The sequence below is a fragment of the Paroedura picta genome, chromosome 1 (genome assembly GCF_049243985.1).
Source record: "Paroedura picta isolate Pp20150507F chromosome 1, Ppicta_v3.0, whole genome shotgun sequence".
In the NCBI taxonomy this organism is placed as follows: Eukaryota; Metazoa; Chordata; class Lepidosauria; order Squamata; family Gekkonidae; genus Paroedura; species Paroedura picta.
The window spans coordinates 151,652,865-151,677,323 of NC_135369.1; the positions used below are offsets into that span (position 1 = coordinate 151,652,865).

General features: G+C 42.9%; 1 protein-coding gene across 1 annotated transcript; it reads left to right on the forward strand.

The window, feature by feature from the left end:
• Nucleotides 1–5,395: 5,395 nt before the first annotated feature.
• On the forward strand, nucleotides 5,396–22,624 carry GCM1 (glial cells missing transcription factor 1). The gene is made up of 5 exons (XM_077308934.1): nucleotides 5,396–5,588; nucleotides 10,129–10,381; nucleotides 13,177–13,289; nucleotides 14,535–14,663; nucleotides 18,604–22,624. Exons 1-5 carry the CDS (start codon nucleotides 5,487–5,489, stop codon nucleotides 19,354–19,356), a joined length of 1,350 nt encoding a protein of 449 aa, XP_077165049.1. The 5' UTR covers nucleotides 5,396–5,486; the 3' UTR covers nucleotides 19,357–22,624.
• Nucleotides 22,625–24,459: the final 1,835 nt, after the last annotated feature.

Sequence of the window (24,459 nt, forward strand, 5' to 3'; positions counted from 1 at the left end):
TAATATGGATGGTGGGATGTCCCAACTTCCATACTGCTGCAGCAGCCCACTAAAAATAGGAGGTCAAAGTCTCCTCCAGTAAAAGCAGGAAATTGGCAATTACCAGTCTCTCTGTAGCCATTGTACTGGCAGAGCAGCAACTTTGGGTACAAAACGCCAAAAGTGCTCTGACATTGTAGTGTTGCCATAGTGGATACATCCTTCTTCTGAGTGTGCACTTCCCAGTTAAGATAATTCTAGAAGTCAGACATTCCGTATGTCTTGCTCTGATCTTAGAAGACAGCAGAATTACTGTTCCATAGAATAACTTGATGTATTCTGATTTTTCTAACTTTGGTTGCATTAGTATGTTCTCAAAAGAATTAGCCCCAAATATCCAATTTAAAAGCATGCATGTGGGATCACATTAACTGAATGGCATCCTAGAGCCTCCATGCAAATGACCATTACTTGCAAGCTTCTTTCCCCATTAGTTTGTATTTATCAAGGTCCAGATTTCAGGACCAGGGGCTATGCATGTACAGACTATATGCACATAAACCACAAGCCATTGCTGTTGCAAATGCAAACAAAGCAGGGGACAAAGGAGCAATCCTGCTTTCTGTGTGCATTACTGGTCCTGTACTTACATAGGACATGACTCAGGCTTGTTGCATTTCAAGAGATTGGAGGTAATACAACATTCCCCTTGCTTGTTTTAAACCCATGCTCATCAATTTCTGGGGGGTTTTAAAATAAAAAAGGAATTGTTTTCTGATAAGTATAGATATAGAAAGAAAACAAAAAAGTCTGATTTTACAGAATTAAAAAAAAATTGTCCCAGTGATTTTGAATTTTTTCAGCCAGTCTTTGGTTGACCATATTTGCTAGTCTTGCCATTGCAGCAAGTTCTCTTACTTTTCACACCACGAGTCCATCTGTGGCTCCTGCTGTTGTTTTCATCCGGAGGCTAGGATGAGTCTTGCCGCTGTTGTTGCGTGAAAGAAAAAATTTGCTCCATCTTCGGGGAGACCTATGGGGGAAACACTTAGCATCGTATTTTTTTGCTTCAAGTGGAAATTTGTATTTAAATACAATTTGCAATGTATCATGTACTTTTATCTAAAATCTTTTGACTTTTTTTACAATTCTGCCACATGTGAAAGAAAGACCTTACCGTCTCATGACATTTCCAACATTTACCACCAGTTTGGTGAGTCATTTAACTTAGAACTGTAGGGGTCACCAGTTTCTGAGTGCATGTCAGTTATCATGTAAGCCACATGACTGTGTGGTCCAGTGCTGTGATCTGGATTTTGTATTTTGATCTGTGTGGGGATCTTCTTGCCTTGCAGCACATTATACTAGCTGGCCTGGTGGGGTAGTTTTCAAACCTGTAATTCTTTAAAAGGCAGATTTTTATCTTTCTGTTCCTAACGATTCTCCAGTGCTTTTTCACTCAAGAGCATTGGGTTGTAATCTAGACCTGTACATCAGAAAGAGACAAAAAGAAACAGAGCTCAATATCAATTTTGATTTTGCAATTTTGAACTGAAATGCCCCCGCTCTGTACTGAGAAATGTGGCCAGCTTTTTGCTCCAGTAAGAAATTCTTCACTTTGCAAAGTTATTAGGACAGTTATGAACACTTTATGAGCCTCTTGTGGCGCAGAGTGGTAAGGCAGCCGTCTGAAAGCTTTGCCCATGAGGCTGGGAGTTCAATCCCAGCAGCCGGCTCAAGGTTGACTCAGCCTTCCATCCTTCCGAGGTCGGTAAAATGAGTACCCAGCATGCTGGGGGGTAAACGGTAATGACTGGGGAAGGCACTGGCAAACCACCCCGTATTGAGTCTGCCATGAAAACGCTAGAGGGCGTCACCCCAAGGGTCAGACATGACTCAGTGCTTGCACAGGGGATACCTTTACCTTTTACCTTTATGAACACTTTGAGTAGCAAATAATTGTTAGGATGGTCCTGGGCCCTTTGCTGTTGAGTAACAAATTCACACATTTACCGTGCCTTATTTTATTGCCTACCAAGGCCCTGCTGCAGCCACAGTAGCCATGGCTAAATACTATTCAAAGCAATAAGATTTTATTTAGTCATGACTAACTTAGCCCATTGGTAATCAAAGACAGAATATGGTAATCAAAGATGGAATTTCTAGGCACGTCGTAGAGGGACAAACCTTGCTGAGGGAAAATCAACATGGCTTCTGTTATGGGAAGTCCTGACTCACAAACCTTTTGTAGTTAGAAGTTAACTAGCACATTGATAACAATGACCTGATAGACATTTTATACTTGGACTTTCAAAAGGCTTTTGACACATTGCCTCACCAAAGACTCCTGAGTCAATTTAGTAATCGTGGGGCCAACATGGTGTAGTGGTTAAGAGTTGCAGCTTCTAATCTAGCAATCTGGCATTGATTCTCCGCTCCTCCATATGCAGCCAGCTGGGTGACCTTGGGCTCATCACAGACTTGATAGAGCTGTTCTGACTGAGCAATCCTGTCAGAGCTCTTTCAAACTCACCCACCTCACAGGGTATCTGTTATGGGGAGAGGAAGAGAAGGGGATTGTAAACCACTTTGAGACTCCTTTAAGGAGTGAAAAGCAGGGTATAAAAACCAACTGGCTATATGACAAGAAGCAAAGAATAGGACTTAGTGGTCAGTTTTCAAAATGGAAGAAAGTAAGCAATCGGGGACCCACAAGGAATGGTTCTGGGACCGGGGCTATTTAATTTATTTACAAATGATCTGGAACTAGGGATGAGTAATGTAGTGGCCAGGTTTGCAGATGATACCAAAACGGTAAAAACCAAGTCTGACTGCCAAGAGCTCCAAGAGGACCTGCACAAACTGAGTGGGTGACGATGTGGCAAATGAAGTTTAACATTGGTAAATGTAACATGATGTACATTAGGCCAAAAAAAAGAAAATCCCAATTCCAAGTAGAGGCTAATGGGGTCTGAACATGTTGAGATTGAGAGATTAAAAGGCTGCCATATAGAGGATGGAGCAGAATTGTTCTCTCTTGCCCCAGAGGGATGAACCTGAACCAGTGGGATGAAATTAATTCAAAAGAAATTCCGTCTCAACATCCAGAATAAGTTCCTGACAGCGGTTTCTCAGTGGAACAGGCTTCCTCAGGAGGTGGTGGGTTCTCCATTTCTGGAAATTTTTAAACAGAGGCTAGATAGACATCTGACGGAGAGGCTGATTCTGTGAAAGCTTAAGGGGGTGGCAGGTTAGAGTGGATGAGAGATAGGGTTGTGAGTGTCCTGCATAGTGCAGGGGGTTGGACTAGATGGACCCATGAGGTCCCTTCCAACTCTATTATTCTATGATTCTATGAGAGGCAGGGCTGGTTTATGCATTTAGCACATGTAGCATGTGCTATGGGCCCCATGTTTCCAGGGGCCCCACAAGGTGCTTTCTCCCTCATGGAGCAGGACCATAGCCTGTCTCCACCTGTTTCCCCTCTTTAAGGACACCCTTTCCACTATGGAGGGACCCTCTATCCCCAATCTGGCTATTTCTGTAGCTAGGGCCCCACAAATCCTTAAAGTGGCTCTGGGGTTATGGGCCCCACAAATCTTTAAACCACTCCTGCTGAGAGGGGAAAAGATCTTGGGGTCATAGTGGATAGCTCAATGAAAGTATCAACTCAGTGTGCAGCAATGGTGAAAAAGGCAAACACTTTGTTAGAGATTATTAGGAAAGACATTGAGTATAAACAGTCAATATTGTAATGCTCCTGTACAGATTCATGGTGTGGCCCCATTTGGAATGCTGTGTACAGTTCTGGTCACTGAATCTTAAAGAAGACATGGTAGAACTTGGAAAAGTGCTGAAGAAGGCAACCAAGATGACTAGGGAACCAAGATGACACCACCCCTATGAGGAAAGAGTCTGCGACTTTTCAGTTTAGAAAGGAGACAACTAAGGGGAGACATGATAAAGGTTTATAAAATTATGCATGGGGTGGAGAGAGTAGATATCTCGTTGATCCGGGAAGATCTGAAGGGATGGGGGGTTTGCTTTCTTGCCACTGGATTCTGTTGCTAACTATTTTTATGGTTTTAATGTTTATGTATTGGGGTTTAACTTTATAATTGTAACACACGGCGAGATGATTTTCAAGAGCAGTTGGTAAAAAAAATCAAATAAACAAATAAATAAATATAGAGGATTTTTTCTCCCTCTCCCAAAATGTAAGAACTCAAGGGCATCCAATGAGACTGTTGGGCAGTAGGTTCAGGATGGACAAAAGGAAATATTACTTCATGCAAAGAGTGATTAAAATGTTGAATTCACTGCCAAAGGATATAGTTACGGCCACAGGAATTCACAGTTTTAAAAGGGGATGAGATAGTAGTTACCATGGTGACTGAGGAGAACCTCCACATTCAGAGGCGCTAACCCTCTGAATCCCAGGCCCAGGAGGCAACATCAGGGGAAGGCCTCAGCCTCTCTTTCCTATTATTGGCCATCCTGAAGAACTGGTTGGCCACTATGTGAGATCGTGTACTGGACTAGGTGGATGATTGGTCTGATCCAAGAGGGATACATTCTGATGTTTCAGTGAGAAACAATTCTATATGTGCATTTTCTTGGACGTAAGTCCCATTAATTCTGTGACACTTTCACTCAAGTCAATGATCACAGGCTTGCAGCCTTAGTTTTACCTTTATCTGCATTCAGGCCAGAATTAAAAACTTCTGTGTTGCATCTTCTGTCTGTTCCACCAATGTGGGAGTCTCATGACAGCCAAAAGAGACCAATTCTGCTAGTGCAAAGTTCCTCATGCCAGAGGAAAGAGCCACAACTGGTCAAATCGACTTGTTAGATTCAGCTCACTCCATGTAAGCTACCAGGAAACAAATGGATGCTTTAATTTCAACAGAGCCTCCACAGTGTAGCACAGCATAGTGGCTATAGCTGCCTACCAAGACCTAGGAGACCCAGGTTCATATTCCCCCTTCACCATGGCAGCTCTCTGGGTGACCTTGGGCTAGTCACTGACTCTCATCCTGGCCTAACTCACAAGTACGCAGATAGAGAGGATAAAATGGAGAGGCAAAGAGTGTTGTAAGCTGCTTTGGGTCTCCACTGAAGAGAAAAGTGAGATATAAAGATATACAAATAAATAAGTGAACTTTATTCACCTAACTTGTTCCTCACTATGGTTTGCAGGTCCAACTGGGCAGCTACACCCAAGCTCTTTAGCTACCATAACAAGGAATGTCTTTGCCTGTCTCCAGAAGACCCCACGCTTGTCTGGAAGCGATACTTTCCATTATCTCGGCTGCTTGCAACACTCTTAATGGAACAAGTTTTTCGAGCAAAAGAACACTGATTTTTATCTTTAATGAGCAGCCTATCGTTGGGCTGCGGGAGGGAAGCTTCCTGGTTCTAAACAGCTTCTGAACGCTGACTGCTCGACAACTCTGAGGGCTGGCAGCAGAGCTTGCTCTCGACGAGTCTCTGGGACGGCGTCGGAAATGCTGCGAGAGACAGAAGATGTGGGCATGAAGCAGGAAGACGTGGCTGGCCAGCATGGAGACCTGATCAGCTGGGACATCAATGACATCAAACTTCCTAAGGCACGTATCTGGAATGCTGAGCATACTTTTGCCATTGCAAATATTTTCAACCTGTCTTTAAAAGAAAAACCCAACGTTTTATTCTCTCCCCTTTCTGGGAATCTATACCTTTGCTTAGCTTATTAATTTGGGTCTATTACAACAGCAGCATGCATGGTGTTCGGTAGTGTAATTTAGCCAACACAGTCCTTCTCTTGAGGGACTATCCAGGTGACTGACAACACCTGTTGCTTAGCACCTCGTATTGAAATGACATACGAAGCTCAGCTGAAAGCCTGTGTGTGTGTGTGTGTGTGTGTGTGTGTGTGTGTGGGCAGGGGGGGGGGTTCCCACTGATTCCATTGGGGTCCTAAAATGTAGACATTGTTTGTACCATTTAGACCTTGCAGGAGGAGATTAAAAAATTAGATGAACCGATCCCGTGTCGGTACTGGCTTCAACTGGACATGATGGACTTGGTTGCTTGTATGCTCATCCCAGAAATGGTGGGCCATCATCTTACCTTCTTTGCATATCTTCTAGCAGGAATTGCTCCAGGTGGTTAAGAGCTTTTCAGCTCTCACAAAACATTCAATTGATGGTAACTCTCTAGAGAAATTCATTGATCGTGAGGCTGGAGCAAGTGTTCCACAAAAGAAAAGAAATAGTATACAGATATGCCAGGGGCTGGTCTAGCCAAAGAGAAAATGTATCGAAAGTGCGGTGATTTCAACAAAGGAAGTTAAGCACATGTTTAAATCACTCCGCACTGAAATCAGTGAGGTTTCATGCTGGCTGCCTTGCACCTTGTAGAGAGCCAGCATGGTGTGGAGAGCTAGTGTGGTATCGAGGTTTAGAGTGGCAGACTCAAAAGTGGAGAACTGGGTTTGATTCCTACTCCTCCACATGCAGCCAGCTGGTGACCTTGGGCCAGTCACAGTTCTCTCAGAGCTCTCTTAGCCCTACCTACCTCACATGTTGTCTGATGTGGGGGGAGGAAGAGAAGGTGATTGTAATTTGCTTTGAGACACTTTCAGGTAGTGAAAATGAGTATAAGAACCAACTATTCTTCTTCCTCTTCTCTATCTGCTTTTGACCTAGGCCTAGCTTTACCCCTAGCTTTTGTTCACAGATTACTTTGAGAGGGGGCTTTGCTGATGCTTTTAGAGCACCTTTTTTGATGCTAAATGAGTCCAAGTCTCATCAGTGCTCTGAGATGGGAGACCCCCTTGGGAACCATGAGGACATCATCTTGAACATCATGATAGAAGAAAATCAGAGAGAAATAGGATCAATAAATCGAATGTGAAAGCAATGTGTTAGTGTTAGATCCAAGGCTCTGACAAAAAGCACAGGTTCACCAGGATTTATACTGCTTTCTCCTGACAACGCCACCCTCACCCCATACCTCCAAAGAACTACTGGTCAGCTTGGAGGACCCCTGAGAACAATTATGTAATAAAGCATAGAGGGATGTAGCAAGAAGGAAAATTAACTAGAAAAACCCTCAATACTTGTGATTTGGGCCAATTCGCCCTTCTCTTCACCAACCTGTCACATGGCATAATGTTTTGGAGGAGCTCCCAACCCTCCAAAGAGATGGGGGGACCCCATGGTCTCTACAGGAAAGCAGGTAAATACTTTCCCACTTTCTTGCCCCATTTGTGGAAGCTGGAAGCCTTGAACCTAACCCTTAACTTTTAAAACATTTGAACTGTGATTCCATGCAAAATTTTCAGCACTTTTCAAAAACCACACCAGAAAGAATGTTTTTGGAGGGTTGTTAAATTGAATAGCTCTGGGTGACCTTGGGCCAGTTGCAGTTCTCTCAGAGCTCTCTCAGCCCCACCTGCCTCACAGGGTGTCAGTTGTGGGGAGAGGAAGGGAAGGTGATCGTAGGCTCTTCTTCTTCATCATCTTTGGGCGAGATTTAATGCCACCTGCAATTGATCTCGATCTCTGAAGACTGCCGGTTGGTCCACAGCAAAGCATAGTTCGGGTACTGGAACCTCTTACCTCCTAGACAAGATTGCTTCCTTTCCCTGCCTGTCATCCACCCCCCCCCAGCAGATGAGTCAAGGGCAGCAGGTTTCCATGGCAAAGAATCTGATTCGGAGCACCTTTTCCGTTTAGACATTGAGCACTGTGCTGACATTTAAGTCACCACTGGCTGCAGCACAACTCTTCTGACCTGGAAGAAGGGCCGGGGGCATACACACCATCCTATCAGGGTGGAAGGGGAAAGTGGAGGAGGGAAAAGAAAGTACAGAAAAATACAAACAGCCCCCACCCCCGCATTTATATTTTGCAAGCTTGTCTGCAAGGAAAACCCAAGTAACCATGCACGGGTTCGAGTTGCAGATGCCTGCAGAGGGACAAAGCAACAGACAGATGAAATTAAGAGGGCGGAGAAGCAGAACAGACATTGACTAAATGATAATAATAATAATTTCAAATCAAGTCAAATTTTATTTGATACAGCACTGCGGCCAGATAAAATAAATGTCCATAAATGCTATGCAACAAGCATTACTTTTTTCTAATAATAAAATAGTGAAAAGACATTGACTAACATCTTCCAGAGTGGAGAAAGGAGCGACTGTGAAGGAGTCGATTGTCCTGGGCCTCCGCTTGATTACACTCTTCTGGGGCAGGAACTAAGGTTGCCAATCTTCAGGTGGAAGCTGGAAATCTCCTGCCATTAAAATTGTTCTCCAGGAGATAGAGATCAGTTCCCCTGGAAAAAATGGATTTTTTGGAAGGGGAACACTATGGCGTTATACCCTATTAACATCCCTTTCATTCCCAAATCTCACCCTCTTTAAGCTCCATCCCCAAAATCTCCTGGTATTTCCCAGCACAGAGCTGGCAACCCAAGTGGGAACTGGGCAAATTCCAGCTCTGTAGCTCATACAGGTGGTGGCTGCTCCATCAGGGAGTTCAGTAGTTTCAGATGTAAGGAGGCAAAGCAGAAAACATTTTCCAAGGAATCCAGCCTCGTTGATTTCGCCCCTTTGCTTGACCAGAAAGGAGAGCAATTGCTGTTGTACTGGGCTGGGCTAGTCCCAGCAAAAGAACGTGGCCACATTCTAGTCAAGCAAAAGGTTAAAGTGAGGGGCCCTAGTCTATGGTGTAAGCTGCACGGAGCTTTAAATCCAATCCCAGGTCGATTCTGTCCCTGCCATCTCCACTGAATGCGATTTCCATCTTGATTTTGTCAGATTTTAATTTTCCCTCTGGAACAAGCACGATCGCTCCTGAGTGACCCTACCTTTATCTTGGAATATTTATGAGTGGAAATTACCCTCAATATTTTCAGAATGGGATTGAATCCGATGAGAAAACATGCAGATAGCTGGTGCTCCATGGTAGAGAAGCCTTGATTGGCCAAGGCTGTCCAGGTGACAAGCTTGCTTTAAAGGGGAAGCCCCTAATTTCTCAGCAGAACGTCTGTCGGCAAAGATTTTTATCTTGGATTTTTTTCTCCCTCCTATGCTGTCTGCAACCCTCTTCCCCTCCCCTTCAAAAAAGAAAGAAAGAGTGCTTGGATCCTCCAATCCTTTCCCCCTCCCTTCAAGAAAACAAAGAAGAAGGCTCTGGCTGTGTTTGCCCCCCCCCCCTGAGCCTCCCTAAGCATGTGCAGAACTCAACAGGACTGACAATGGAATAAACAAACTAAGTGCAGATTCAGCCTAGGTTCTTAGAGAGGCTCCTACTTGCTGCTCAATTCTGCAGGCTGCTTGTTTGCTTTTGGATGAGAGCAACATGCTGATTCTTCCATCTGTCTCAGAGTCCAAGGGCATGTTTCTCTGATCAGTGTGAATTGTGACTCCCTCACTATGTCACCTGAGTAGATAGGGGAAGAGTTGTAATTTAGTGACAGAGCATCTTCTTTGCATACTGGTGATCCCAGATTCAATCCCTGCCATCTAAAAGGATCAGGTGGTAAGTGGCAGCAAAAACCCCAACAGCCCAGAAAGCTGCTGCAAAGTCAAAGCAGACCATGAAAAGAAGATGGTTCAAAATGAATATGATAGCAGAAGAAAGAATCCACCCTAATGAATATGACTAGCAAAGTCAAAGCAGAGCAGAGTCGTTTTTTTTTTCTTTTAAAACATGGTACCGCCATTTTAAAGAACATGAGCCTTTCAAAAGCAATGTGAGCAAGTTGGCATGGTCAATTCTGTGTGGGAAAAATAATAAACTCCTGCAGGTAGGTTTGAACGTACAACATCCTGGACTGTAGGCAGGTGTCTTAGTAACTGAGTTATGCAGTCTAGGCTGAAGTCTAAAGCTGATAAGCAGCAGATGAAGGTTTCTCTGATAGGTTTTTTAAAAACCTTATTAGAATCAAATTAAAGGGATACTGCTTCAATTCGGGAAAAATCGAAATCATTCGGAATTAAACTGTGCAAGGACCTTTCTGCAGTTTGAATCTTTTTGTATAATTTAACAGCAGACTTCACTGACTGCCTTTGAAACAGAAAGGGGAAAAAAAACCCGTTTCCCTGCACTAAGTGGCCCCATTTCAAAATGGAACCTTGTTTGGACTCTTTTGCAGGACGTGAAGCAAGTCGACTGCTTCCAGGAGTGGCCAGATTCTTACGTCAGATGCATCTATAGCAGCGATGACAAGAATGCTCAGCGGCACCTGAGCAGCTGGGCCATGAGGAACACCAACAATCACAACTCGCGCATCTTAAAGAAGTCCTGCCTTGGCGTGGTGGTCTGCAGCAACGATTGCTCAGCCCCTGACGGGAGGAAGATGTTTCTGAGACCAGCCATATGCGACAAAGCCAGGCAAAAACAGCAACGTAAGTATGGCTCGGGAAAGAGGACCGCATCCCTTACTTTGCCATTGGGATCTCATAGGCAGCAAGCACCTGGAAGGCATTCCCTGATGAGTATATATGGACTGATCCTAAGGATCGGGTAAGTCCCGTTGAGTGGGGATGGGCACGAACAGGGAAAATGTGGTTCAGTGTGTGGTTTGTGGCACGTCCAGTTTGCAGTGAAAATTCAGGCAAACCACGAACCATCACGAAATTTTTGCTTCTAAATGAATTAGTTCTCTTCATGAGCTTCATTGTGGGATAGGAATCCTCCCTTCCCCAAGACACCAAACTTGCAGGGAGTCTCTGGCTGATTCACCTCTACCTGACTCCTGGGTTTGGTGAGGATTGGATCTATGGGGGCTGAGTTACAGTCCACCTGAAAAAGGTTTCCCCAAGAATCTGACAGGCACAAATTCAGTAGATTGAGGAGTATATAGAAGAGATCCTGTGCAAGCTAGGGACATCAAAGTGACACAGGGCCTTGCCTGGATGCTCCTCTATATGCCATCATTGCTTTGAAGTTTGGTAAACATTTAGATTGAGTGTAGAAATTCTGTTTGGAAGTGTATCCATTCACAAGCCACCATGAACTGGCATGAATTGCTCAAAAATGGACAAAAGTATACCAGTTGACCTGCCATAAACTTCAGTTCACAACCCATGAGCCATACATTGTCACAAACTTTAGTTCATGAACTGGTTTGTGGGCATCTCTACCATTGAGATCAAGGAAACCAGTACTTGGTTCCAACTTGAAGCACTCTTGCTTGAAATTAAGTCCCAATTAAATTAATGAGATTATGTCTAGGATGCCTTTCAACTGAAAGTCCCTAAGAAAGTTTACGACACAATGAAAATCAATAACAGGCCAGTAAGGTACAACAAAAATTTAGCTCAAATGTAATTGAAATGGATGAAACAATAGATATCATCAATAAAATGTCATAAAAAACAGTCTGTGCATCAACTTGCAGTGAAATTCAGGCACAATCATTGAGATGGATCATTTTGCAGCTTATGCTACTCACACAAAGTCTTATGATATTACTTTAGAAAGGGCACAATCTGTATGATATCCAGCAAAATTTTCTTTTCTTCTGACATTGTGTGGCTGATTTCTTCGCCCTCCTAAGGGAAGTGGGAAATTTCTGTTGGGTGGTGTCCTATCTATGTATAATTGATGCACAAATCTCACAATCTAAGCATCCTGGATCCAATCATCTTCACAATCCCGAATCCAAGCCTCTTCAGGGGACATGAAAGAGACACAGAGAAATGTGCAAGTGCTGCATTTATGGCAATTCAATTATGGCCCAATGATATAGATGGGCTTAATTACATTGATTTCTACATAGAGTTCTTCCTCTGCGCAATCTGCTGATTTACTAAGCATTTTAGCTAGACACTGATGTTACTGCAACAGCATCAAAATAACAAAACAAGCATATCCAGAGTGATATATTAGCAGCAATACAAGCCAGGGTATTTGAAAACAGAAGCAAACCGCCTACTCTTTCACTTAAATACTGTAATTAAAATTAACCATCTAACTATTTTACAAAAAGTCCCCAGCCTACATTGTAAACTGAACACTGATTGTTAATGGAATTTGAAAAATATAAAATACATTTTTTGCTTCGTTTAAAATTCAGGAGTCCAGAAAGTTAACATTTGATGGTACATGAACAAAACTATTTTTTTTAGTTGGGACAGCGTAGGGACAATGAAGTGTTGTACCATATTCTGTATTTTAATAGAAGTGTAGTACACACTCAGTCCTGGTTTTGACATCAGCTCTGATTTCTTTTTAAATGCTGGCTAAATCTGAAATCAAATGGATGACTTTATTAGAACCAAAAAAACAGAAAAACTGAGTTAAAGCTTTGGATCAACAGAGATTTAGTAAATAGGATTTTTTTTTTTGTTAAAAGGATTTCTTGATAATAAATGAAGCTGGATATTGATTGGTTTAATTCTAAAATGAGACTATATAATTTATGACAATTGCAAAAGAGAAATTAATTCCCTTCATGAAGCCAGAATAATATTAATCATCTGAAGCAATCTGGGGACCTTTGAAACTGAAGCATCCCCGAAGTAATCTCATTTAGCTGAAAAAAGCTTTCCAAGTCATTGCACTCATAATAAGTTACTGAGATCATGTGCATTTCTAATTGTGAAAAAAATTGCTCAAATCAAACAATCCTGAGCTTATGAATTGCAATTCAAAGCACACTTAGGAGGTAAATCACAATGAAATCAGATCCATCTACTCTACAACAGGGGTAGTCAACCTGTGGTCCTCAGACATTATTCTCCAGAACAGCTGGCTACCTTACCAACATAGTGTGGGAGGCTAAAACCAGATCTGAAAATCAGAACACCTTTCTCATCCGCCCACTATGAATACCTGAAAATGTTCTACATGTACACATTGGATCTCAATCAATATATTTGGGGTCACAGTAGCCACACTGATTCAAGGCATGCTTACTTAGAAGTAAGTTTCTTTGAATTCAATGATACTTTCAGGCACACGGAAATCAGTATGAAAAATGGTTGGTCACCGAGACATGACCATCAGTGGCAGTTTTGGCTTATGTAAATCTCTTTTATCCAGTCAGAATAAATATGTGTATGTACATTCTCTCTCTCTCTCTCTCTCTCTCTCTCTCTCTCTCTCTCTCTCTCTCTCTCTCTCTCTCTGACAGAAAGGATTAATCTTAAAGCAAAAACCACTTGAGGGAAAATATTTAACACTGCACTTATTACAGGGAAATCCTGTCCTAACTGTACTGGGCCTTTGAAGCTTATTCCCTGTCGAGGCCACGGTGGATATCCTGTAACCAACTTCTGGAGACATGAAGAACCATTTATATTTTTTCAGGTGAGTGAAGAATTGTTTGATTTATTGATTTATTCAAAGGCAGACTATTGTAGCTGAGTTGCATCTTTATGGTGAGCACTGCAAACACACTTCCATCTGCGCACAAAAGTCGGGGCAATGTGGAGGCGGGCATTGCCATGGCTCCTCCTCTGCTGGCTGCCGCCACCACCTGCCGCTGTTACTTGCCGTCTCTTCTATCGCCTGCTGACTGTTGCCTCCACTTCTACTATCTCCTGCTTCCTGCCCATGCAGCCACCCACCACCACTTGCAGCCGCCCGCTGCTGCCGCCTCAGCAGCAACCAAATGGGAGACCCCCCAGAAGAGGCCAGGCGACCCCAGACGACCCAGCTTTTCCAGGTCCTTGGGGGGAGGGGAAGGCCATCCGCAGAGTTCTTTCATTCTACCCCCCACTCTAGTGCCCGTTGTATTCCTGAATGCACCGGGCTTGGCCCCTAGTTGACTGAATAGAAACCTAAGAACTTCTATGCAGCACCTCAGGTAAGTGATCCAGAAAACTGTCCAATCATACAGGGTGTTCACTAGGTTTTGTTCACTCAGGACCTTCGTTTGGGCTTTCACCATTTTATCTGTAGAATCAAACACAGGGAAGCTTAAGTTCTCTATGACTACTACTAGCCATGAATAGCTTCAGGAAGCATCAGTATTCAAAAAGGAAGGAAATATGAGCTATGGTTATAACCGCAGTTCTGTTGTCAGATAAATAGGAGGGAGAAGGTACAATAGGAGGGAGAAGACCACTGAATGATCTTTAATTACAAAGGATGAAATTCTCAGTACATTTTCTGGGGATTGAGTCCTATTAATTTAGACAGAATTTACTTCTGAGTGGGTATGCACAGAATCACATTTTAATTCACTTGACCTCAGTGTCTCTATCCTGAGGACTACCCTTTTTGGGGGGGAAATTATATTTCCAACCATATAGCCATTTACGTGTAGGAATATTGATCAGACAAATGAATCCTTGGAGAAATCCAGGAAAATGTTTGCAAGAGACCATATTGCCAGAATAAGTTTACTTCCTATTACTATGCAAGTTCCCTCAGAAGTAAGTACCACTACCTTCCATGAGACTTACTATCCAGAAAGTGTCCTGAGCCCCTTAAGGAAAGAGTCACAGCAAGAATGTACATATATTTTCCTATTAGGATTATATAGTGAACCTGATATTGACAGCTGTCTTTTCATTTTATTTTTCTTTCCCCGTTTGTTTGTTTCCATAGTCCAAAGGAACTCACAATCACCCAAGGCCAGAGACAAAGTTAGAAGCAGAAGCAAGGAGATCAATACAAAAGGCACACGCTTCTGTTCCACCCCCATCCCAAAGACTTAAGCGGAGCAGAGACATCCAGGTAACCTTTGTTTTAATGACTAGTGGAGTAGGAGGGAGGAAGGGCTTTCAGGCTGCAAAGAATATGCAGGGAAGAATTTATAGAGTCTCTGTTAGTGGGCTAGACAGGCCTTTGCTGTACCAGTGCTTTTCAAGCACAAAAAATTTAGTCCAATTGGAATGAATAGCAACCATACCATGACTTGAGAAAAAGCAAAATGATGCACTTCAAAGACTGAAATTTTGGATGGCTAACCCTTCTCCCAGCCCTGGAACCCCAGCCATTCATCAAGGCTGCCTCCTTTATCCATTCATCCCATTCCTCTGTTTCATTTCTGGGTCATGCTAGGGTATTATGAAATGGTGGGAACCGAGTGCAATGTTGTATAGTATTTTTATATATATCTAAAATATTCTGGCTTTTAACATAGGTATAATTTCGGCCAGGGTGTGTGTGTGTTCATTTTGGGCCGTAAGAGGAGGGTGTAACAGGAAAATTGTGCTTCTGTCTATGGGAATGGTAGGCAGAGTCAAGAAACTGATTTCATGACTGTTTCACATTTCTCTCTGGCATAAAGCTCCACAACATGGGGACTGTGCCTAACAATGATTTTCTTCTTGGCTGCTGCAGCTTTATTCTACTCCTGCATTGCAATTGGACATATCTATGCAGAGAAAAAGGAAAGCAACACTTTTTCATTTAAAAAAAGCATTGACAGGAGACATACAGCCTGCAGGCTTTACATTTTCTCCTACTGCTTTAGAACGACTGAATCTGAATGTGCTTTATTTACTCTAAATCAAGTCCTGTTGTCTTCAGTTGGGCTTAAAGTGCCTAACTTTCTCTAGCACCACTTCTGCATAAGAGCAGATCCCCGCATCAGCATTCTTAAAGTATCAAACAATGCAAAAATTTCCAAACAAATTTTTGCTTCCCCTGAAGTAGATCCAAATATTGCTCTCCCTTAGGCCATGCTTTTCAAATTCTCCCTTGCAGTGATTTCTTTCCCTTTGGATTTTGACTTGCAGTTTCCAAGTGAGGGATTCTCAAATTTGAATTTGTTTTCCCTCTGAGGATTTTGTATCCTCATTGTGGTGTCATCACTGTCCTGTTTTAAAGCCAGTTTGGTGTAGTGGTTAGGAGTGTGGACTTCTAATCTGGCATGCCGGGTTCGATTCTGCGCTCCCCCACATGCAGCCTGCTGGGTGACCTCGGGCTCGCCACGGCACTGATAAAGCTGTTCTGACTGAGCAGTGATATCAGGGCTCTCTCAGCCTCACCCACCCCACAGGGTGTCTGTTCTGGGGAGAGGAATGGGAAGGCGACTGTAAGCCGCTTTGAGCCTCCTTCGAGTAGGGAAAAGCGGCATATAAGAACCAACTCTTCTTCTTCTTCTTCTAACCCTACCTACTGCCCTCCTGCCATCACCAAAATTGCCCCTGAGCCATCCATTTAAAAAAAAGAACATATTATGGAATACGTTAAGATGTAATTTTTAACCTTAATATTAAAAACGAGCAGCCAATCTGCCCAACAGAGCTTGTGAAGGGGCCCATCCCCTAGGATCAGCTCTACTGCCAGCCCATCAAAAACGCAGTTCCCCTTAAGGGGTGAGGGGTGAATCAGACTTTCCCCATTTCAAAAAGAGCTTTATGGTATTCTGTTTTGTTTTTGCCACTGCAAGTGCATTGCAGTGTTGCTGTTTCTGTGGGGGCAGGACCCAGGGAACCCAGTCCATGGGTGAAAATGGAGGTGAGAGTGTTAGTGGACCTTGAAACAGGGGCTAGGGAGGAACCAGCAGTGGCAGGAATCGCCACTGTCTGCGGCTGGAGTCAGACTTTCCCCATTGCAAAGGGAACAAGCAGCCCATCTGCCCAACAGAGCCCAACAAGTGCTGGAAACTCAAAGCATAAGAAGGGGCTTCAGTTCAATATTAAGGTAAGGCCATACTGAAGAAACGGTCTAGGCTGGGGAGCCTGATCCCTGTGACAGCAGCTGCTTGCAATGAGTGGAGATTTTAATCTCAGATGAAGAGCAGCGTTTTAAAATCCAGAAAGACACCCCGGCGCAATGCAGCAGGAAGACTTTCTTAGATATATTTTATGGTCTAAAAATAGCATGGACTATAATTAGATGGTCTTTCAGCATTTCCCTTGGGGCATCACCTTGCTCTTTAACTGGGAGGGGTCATAAGAATGCATCACCAAAGGAATGTCTTCTCACGAAAAGTCCTTGTGCACAAGAAGAATCCTGCATCCTGCCTAATTTCTACAAACTGTGACTGGGCAATGTTATAGGAGCATACAAAAAAAGAAAGAAAGAAAAGAAAAATCTAATTAGCCTTTGAACACTGACACAATGAGAAAACATTTGGGTAGATCTAATCCGTTTACAATTGCAATCCAATAACTGAAGCATTTGAAGCAAACTCATGGTGACCCTCCCAAAGAAAGACATTTTGAAACTCTTTTGTGCTCCCTTCTTTCAGACCATGGCATGGAGGACCAGGGTAAGGTTGAGGTCAGGATACAAGAGTCAGACTGGCAAGCCCTCAGCTTCTATTTTGGCTCCTCTCTGAAACTCGCATACTGGGTGACCTTGGACCAGTCATAACATTTCTATCTCAGAAGTATCTCACAGGGCTGCTATTAGGAAGGATGACAACAGCTATGACAGTCAGATTGGCAGGTAGACCCTGCCAGCTTTTTAAGAGGCAACCAGTTACTCCACTGGCCCTTTTCAGTCTATGGCTGTCGTGCAAGGGAACAAAGTTTTTTTTGTTTTAAGTTTTCCCCCTTTTGTGGTTTTATGGATTGAAATCAACTTCTACCAGGACTGCAGGCCACTTTGGGTCCCCAGTCATGAGATTAATACCTCTCCTCACTGAATTAGAACATCACAATGTGCAATCTTCCTGTTCAATGTAGAAAAGTCAATGTCTGTGGGAACCCACAACCTTTATGTTGCAATGTTACTGTAGGAACTGGATTGTAATACCCATGGAACCACTGGATCCTCAGTCTTGGTAGTGATGTCTGTGGTGCTGGTTGGCTCTGCTGAGGTGATGGTTGGAAATGTTTAGTCGGTCTGGGAAGTAAAACGTCTTGTGGTCTAGTTTCCATCTGGCTGGCATTAGAAATTCACCAAAGCGGCTGACCGAGAGTGGAAAAAATGAGGCTAGAGGAAGGGAATTGAGTGGTCCCGAAACTAAGGAAGAGTAATCCCTTCAGAGAGTAAATGGAGACTTTGGGGAAGGGGAAGATGGTAGAGAACAGAGGCAAAGAACAGAAACCTCACACTGTACAACCCAAGGAAAGGCTGTGGAATGAGAGGAAGGAAAGTGGAACAAAAGTGGCCTGAAATACAGAGGCCTAAAGAAATAAGAGGTGACAGATAGACAGAGAAAGAGAGAATTAAAAAAGAGAGAAAGAGGACAAGCAAAGGACAAAAACAGGCCTATAGAAAGGGCTAGCCTTGACTCAGATAGCACAGGCCAGCCAGATTTCATCAGATTATAAAAGCTAAGCAGGGTCAGCCCTGGTTAGAAATTGGATGGGAGACCTCTTAGGAAGTCAGGGGTTGTGACACAGGGACAGGCAATGGCAAACCACCTCTGAATGTTTCTTGCCTTGAAAACCATATAGGGTCACCATAAGAAAACTGAGATATGATGACTGCATTATTGGTTGGGTTTTGTGGGAAAGGAAGGAAAGGAGTTAGGAGAAGACACCAATGAAGTTTAGGCTCGACCAGGGAATTGTGCTTATTGTCATATGACAGCGTCCTTTTGATCTGACCCAATCAATGGTCCCTCAAAGGAAAGGGAACAGGGCTGCTCACCCATCAGTTACATTGCCTCAGGCTTCTGGATCAGTGGTATTGTTCAGTTTTGCAGTACTGAAATAAACTGGTTTTCAATTTGGTTGCGTAATTCTATGATGTGTTTTTCTCCCCTCTGAAGTCTCTGACAGGTGGCATGCAGAGCCAGGGCACATTATCACTGATGGTTTCTAAACAGGAAGAATTGTTGTCACAGGACAGCTTCAGTGGACCTTTTGGAAACAAAAACTCTGAAGAACAAATGCTCGATAATTGTTTATCCCTCACTGAAGACTATGATTTGGGGAACTCATCTTATCTAATAGAGCACGCTCAGGCCATGGAATGTGACAGGCTCTTGAACAAATGGCAACAGATCGGAATCATAGAATATGGCTCCGGAGACCCAAGTGACCCCCCTACCTCTGCCTACTCCGAGTGTGGAGAGCAGCAAAGCTGGAACAAAAACATGGAGCTGCTAGGCAGAACCCCCCTGGCAGACAAGCAATGCCACAGTGCAACTACATTTCTGACGGGTCTGCCTTGTGAAGCATTAGGCTCACTAAATGCAGTTGATTTCGGCATTGCACACACTCCTGGGACCCCGCCTACAGTAAAGGCTGGCTGCCACCCATTAAGGTCTAATGCAAATATATTTGGAGATGACACGTATGAAGGAAAACCATATCTGAATTACAACAGCAGCAGCATCCCTTCCTCCTTCTGCCAGCTTTCCCCAGAAGACCCTTACCTTATTGCAGAGACCGCCCATCATTATTACCAGAATGCCTTGCCTGCAAAGGGAAATGAATGGCACACTGAAGAGGAAAGGAAATACATGAACTTGGATCACTGCAACAATGAGGTGTTTTTTAACCTCTTCCCTTTACGGTGACACCATGTCACCATCTCCTTGTTGGTACTCACCAGCTATGAGGCAGGTTCCCTGTCACCTGCACTTGTAACAGCTACAGGGTGGTGGTGGTGGTGTAAATGGAGTTGCTGATGCTGCTGTACTGTATCCTCCTTCGGGGTCCACAATCTTGTGTAAGTCTACTCAGGTGATGCAACTAAACATGGACGACTGAATACACAGCTGCTTGCTGTTCTACATACGTTGGCAGTAGAAGGACTTCTGAGCAAATCTTCTTTTATATTAAAACTGAATAGTTCTGTTTTCCTCCTGGAAATCGCCTTAGATATTTAGGGCAGAAGTGGAGGTAGATCATACTTGTTTATTTAAACAAATAAATTATGGTTTGTCTACTTGGGGAGCACCAACGAACTACTTAACTAGCGTAATCTTCTCTTGGTTGTAACAGTTTGCTTCTTTTCACTGTGAAAGGTTGGCTGCTGAAGACACTGTAAACAGCACTGTTATACCGATGTGGGCAAATGTTCCTATGGGAGCTTACATTTCTCTGCAACATAGTTTTCTACAGAATTTGTTTAGAAATGCCACTGTGCTGACTAATATGAAGTAATCTGGTTTAAGTCCAAATGGACTGACTGCAAAAAGTCGTTGATCCTACTGTCAATGGAGACCTCAATTTTAATTATCATCATCAGATTTCCCTGTCCCATGAAAATGCCTTAATGAGACACATTGATTTCCCCCCCCCTCACATCCCCAGCTTCGTCATAATTTACCCTTGATAAGGTGGCATGTTAGCCATCACATAACCTGGCATTTTTACACAGCCTGCTTTATCCTTGTAGCCTTGGAAGGCACTGGAAAGCACACATAATTTACTTAGAAAAGAATCCATTGTGGGTGCATTCTGAGAAATCAGAGTCCAGTAACATCAACATGGCTACCCATTTGAATCTAGCATTCTGAGAAAGCCGATGTTTCCTGTCCGGAGCCTGTAATCACAGGGGAGTATGGTCTTTGCCCCATGTCTCCTGGTCATGCAAACCTCCCCAATGAAACAAATACACCCCAAGTTCTAAGAATGAATTAATTCAGTACACTGGAACTAAACACTGGGTTGGGGTTTGTAATATATTGTTTTTGATATATTTGTTGGGTATATTGTTTCCACGCATAGAACCTGAAGATTTCTCTTGCCTGGTGGCTTTCCAAGACTACCCAGATAAACTGATGTGTAGTCTTGTAAAATTTTATTGTTATAAGACTGGGAAGAGAGCACAAACGGAGGAGCAATAAAGTACTTTATGACACATCGCCCGGCACCATTATTTGGCTTCTGCTGATTGGGCCCCGGCCAATATAATTTGTCTTTCTGTTTGCATGTCTTCACCTCCTTGGAGCCCCTCCGCCTTTGCCTCCCTTTTCAAGCACCTTCTGAGTGGGGAGACAATGCTGTCAGCAGGAAGGGGGGGAATTAAGTGTTATTGGTGGGCGGCGGACAGGCTGGATTTATGGGATGTTTCAAAATGTATATTGCAATTTGTGAAACGTATAAGCCTGTAGTTGCGTTTATAACTGCACCGAGATGGTTCTGGGCTTGATGGTTGTCTTTCTAGCTCCAGGCAGAAAGAAAAAGATGTGGTTAGTCTGTCAAGTACTGCTATAGCACCAGATAACCCCACATTTTGTGGGTTTTACTACATTTTGTGAAATCCATAATTATTATTACCTACACAGACAAAGCAAGAGAGAGACTGAACACTTCTATAACTCTGAAAGACTGATTTTTTTAAAGCAATAAAATGTCTTTAAAGTCTGGTGCTCCCAGTCATAAGTGAATTCCTTAACACAGAAAGCTTTAAAGACATTTTCCCTACAGACTAGTTTGGTTTGTTTTTTATTTATTTTATTGTATTTTATTTTGCATAGCTTGGAAATCTCCAGAACAAGGCATATTGGACAATAAAGACCAATACATACTAATACATAACTGTCTCATGGCACTTGTACTGTGTAATCATAGGTAGTCCATGGAAATCTCTGCTCCCCCCAGTCCGCAAATGCCACCATACATATATGAGCTCTTCCATGCCTTTATATCACCTATCTTTTTCTTCTCATACCCTAATGAACTCTGCTTATGACCTTCTCCAGCTTTACTCAGCCACCTGAAGCTCCCTTGCTTCTTGAGACACCCTTGTTGCTTCTTACAACAGGCATGTCCTTCCAGAACCCCTTTAACAGTGATGCCTTCAACCCACCTTTTTCATAGCATGCACACACACTTTCCTCCCAAATTTAAGGAAATGTCATTCCAACCTCCTCCTTCCTCTCCTCTCTGATTTCTTTTGTGCATCTCAGTTTTAAAAAATTACCATGAATTTTCCTGCAGTAGGGACGAGTCTTCTTAGACTCTAAAGTACCACCGATTATTCCAAACAAGAGATAAAATAAAATAGAAAGGACATTTGGCCTTTGGGAGGGATTGCTAAGGATGCAGGTTAGCATATGGAGTGAGTTAAGAAACCAATGTCCCTGTTGAGTCCTGGGGATTCCATTGTTCTGAGTGCTGTAATAACTAGCATTTCAGCAATTTCCCTTTCCATTCTGTTCTTGAAATTCCTTTGTAATAAAATTACTACTTTAAGGTCACCTATTGAATGTCTTGGAAGGCTGACATGTCCCCCCACAGGTTTCTCAGTCTTGTGATTCCTGATGCCAGATTTCTGTCCATTTATCGTTTGGCACAGGGTTTGCTCTGTTTGCCCCATGTAGAGAATGGAAAGGCATTGTTTGCATTTGATGGCATACACAATGTTAAAACATGATAAATAATAATTGATTTCAACAAGTAGATTATAAAGTAACTACGACTAGCCTCTGGGCTCTGGTCTGCGAAGAGAGACAGCGAAATGTTCCACTTCAAAGAAGATGATGCCCTAAGATGCTTCCATGCTTGAGAGGAGAGGAAGGGGGCATAAAGGCAGGTCTCAGCTAACTGTTGTCAGCATTTGAGCATATATATTTGCTCATTATTCTCTTAATGTGGACATTTTTATTGTACACAACATGTTTCCTATGCAATTCAATCTCCAGTGAATGCAAACAAATCCAAATTGCTGTTTTTCCTATTTATCTCTGGAATTTGTTATCCACTTTCATTATGCTGTATGTAAATTTACTCTTTGCCTACAAGTATGAACTGATTACTTCCATCCTACACTGTATCTGAGGAAGTATGCATGCACACAAAAGCCCATACCTTGAATAAAACTTTGTCTTAAAGGTGCCACTGAACTCTAAATTTGTTCTACTTCAGACCAGCATGGCTTTCCATTTGAATCTGAGTTGCTGTTAGGTGCGAAGTCGTGTCCGACCCAATGCGACCCCATGGACAATAATCCTCCAGGCCTTCCTGTCCTCTACCATTCCCCAGAGTCCATTTAAGTTTGCACCTACTGCTTCAGTGACTCCATCCAGCCACCTCATTCTCATTGAATCTGAGTAGAATATTGTAATTGTCTGGTGCCACCTACAAATGTCATGATTCAAAATTCTGCGCCAAGAGCATCTTGTACTGCATGTATACAGATTTCAACTTTTTAGATGGAACATTGCCAACTATTTTGACAGTCCACTGAGTCAACCAGTTCCTTGCATCCTGGCATACAGAATTTCAATGTGCACCTTGACCTTGTATTTCTTCAAGTCCTTGTGCCCATATGCAACTCTCGACTCCCCGTTAAGGAGTATGATAATGTCAGAAACCTTGTGATGACTACTATGATAGCGAGAAGATTTTAAGGATTAGACAAATTGATCAAGAAGTCAATCAAGGGTTAAACAAATGAATCAATTTTAAAACTCGATGCTCATGATTGTGTGTCTTTGATTCCCCATGTTCTGGAGGCAAACAATAGCAGGTCTTTTATGTTCAGCTTCACCAAAGACTGGTACAGGGAGCAGATCTTGGATCTGATCCAACGGGACAGTTTTTAGCACCTTAACTATCCTATTGTATTGGTTTTTGAAATAGTTATACTTTAATAAGCAAAAGTTCAAGTAAAACGAAAATAAGGAAGGCGGGTTATAAATAAGGAAATAAGCCATAAATCAATTCCATGTTCATATATTTGATGTAGATTTACTATCCTAAATATAGTTTCAGAGTTGTTGCGACCTTCATCTACAAAAGGGCATGACACAAATGGGACAAGAAATCAGGAACAAAAGACCATAAAAGTGGGCATGAAAGCTGGGCTTGTCTGTTTAGAGTGGATGAATGAGAGTTGACAAAGCTAAAGGTAATCGCAGGTGGTTTGTAGAGTGAATGTGGGAAGTTGATGTCACAACAGGAAGGCATACAGAAATCTGAAGGCAAAAATAAGCCAAAAAGTGACCTATTGTAACAGTGAACACCTGATAACTGCCAGCTTCATAGTTTGGCTCAAATTCAGAAAATACGGACTGTCAGTGGATACTAACCAAACACACTTGGTCCTGGAAATTGGAAATCTAATGAAAAATCTTATTGAAATGAAGGAGTTAGCAGAGGTCAAACAGGGCAATGTATCTGCTCATTCTTCCAGCACATTGTGCAAGTGAAACCAGAGAGATGAGTAGAGGGACCAGATGTAACTGAAGGCAGGCTTCCTGTTTTTTAGGAAAGCTCAGGTGCAGGTATCTTCCAGGAACAAGAGAGGCAGTGGCACTAATAGATGTGTGGTGAGAGAGGCAGTAGCAATAGGGAGACTTAGGCTGATTCTACACTTCCTTTGTTTATTCCATTGTGGATCCTGCTGAATTCAGATTGATTTGAACTTGGGTCTTCCTCTATCCCCCTCCCCACTGAAACAGAAAAGTGTTCTGCACATGATTAGAGAAGCTCAGAAGGGGGGGAGCCAAGTACAGCAGGAGCCTCTTTCTTTTCTTGAATGGGGGGGGAGAGTGGATTGGACACAGCAGAGGGGGGGAATAAATCCAAGAGGAAAATCTCTGCCTAGAAATGTTAGGGCTTCTGGAGCCACTACAGCATTGGAGGCTCAAAGCAGCAAGTAGGTTCGGGACAAGCAGAGAGCTGCACCTTTACTCATGCCGATTTTTCAAATATTGAGGGTTATATCC

Excerpts from the sequence above, each read along its gene's own strand:
- GCM1 (XM_077308934.1), top strand. The coding sequence starts at position 5,487 with ATGCTGCGAGAGACAGAAGATGTGGGCATGAAGCAGGAAGACGTGGCT. Across the intron at positions 5,589-10,128 it reads ATGACATCAAACTTCCTAAG|GACGTGAAGCAAGTCGACTG; the intron begins GCACGTATCTGG and ends ACTCTTTTGCAG. Across the intron at positions 13,290-14,534 it reads AACCATTTATATTTTTTCAG|TCCAAAGGAACTCACAATCA; the intron begins GTGAGTGAAGAA and ends TTGTTTCCATAG.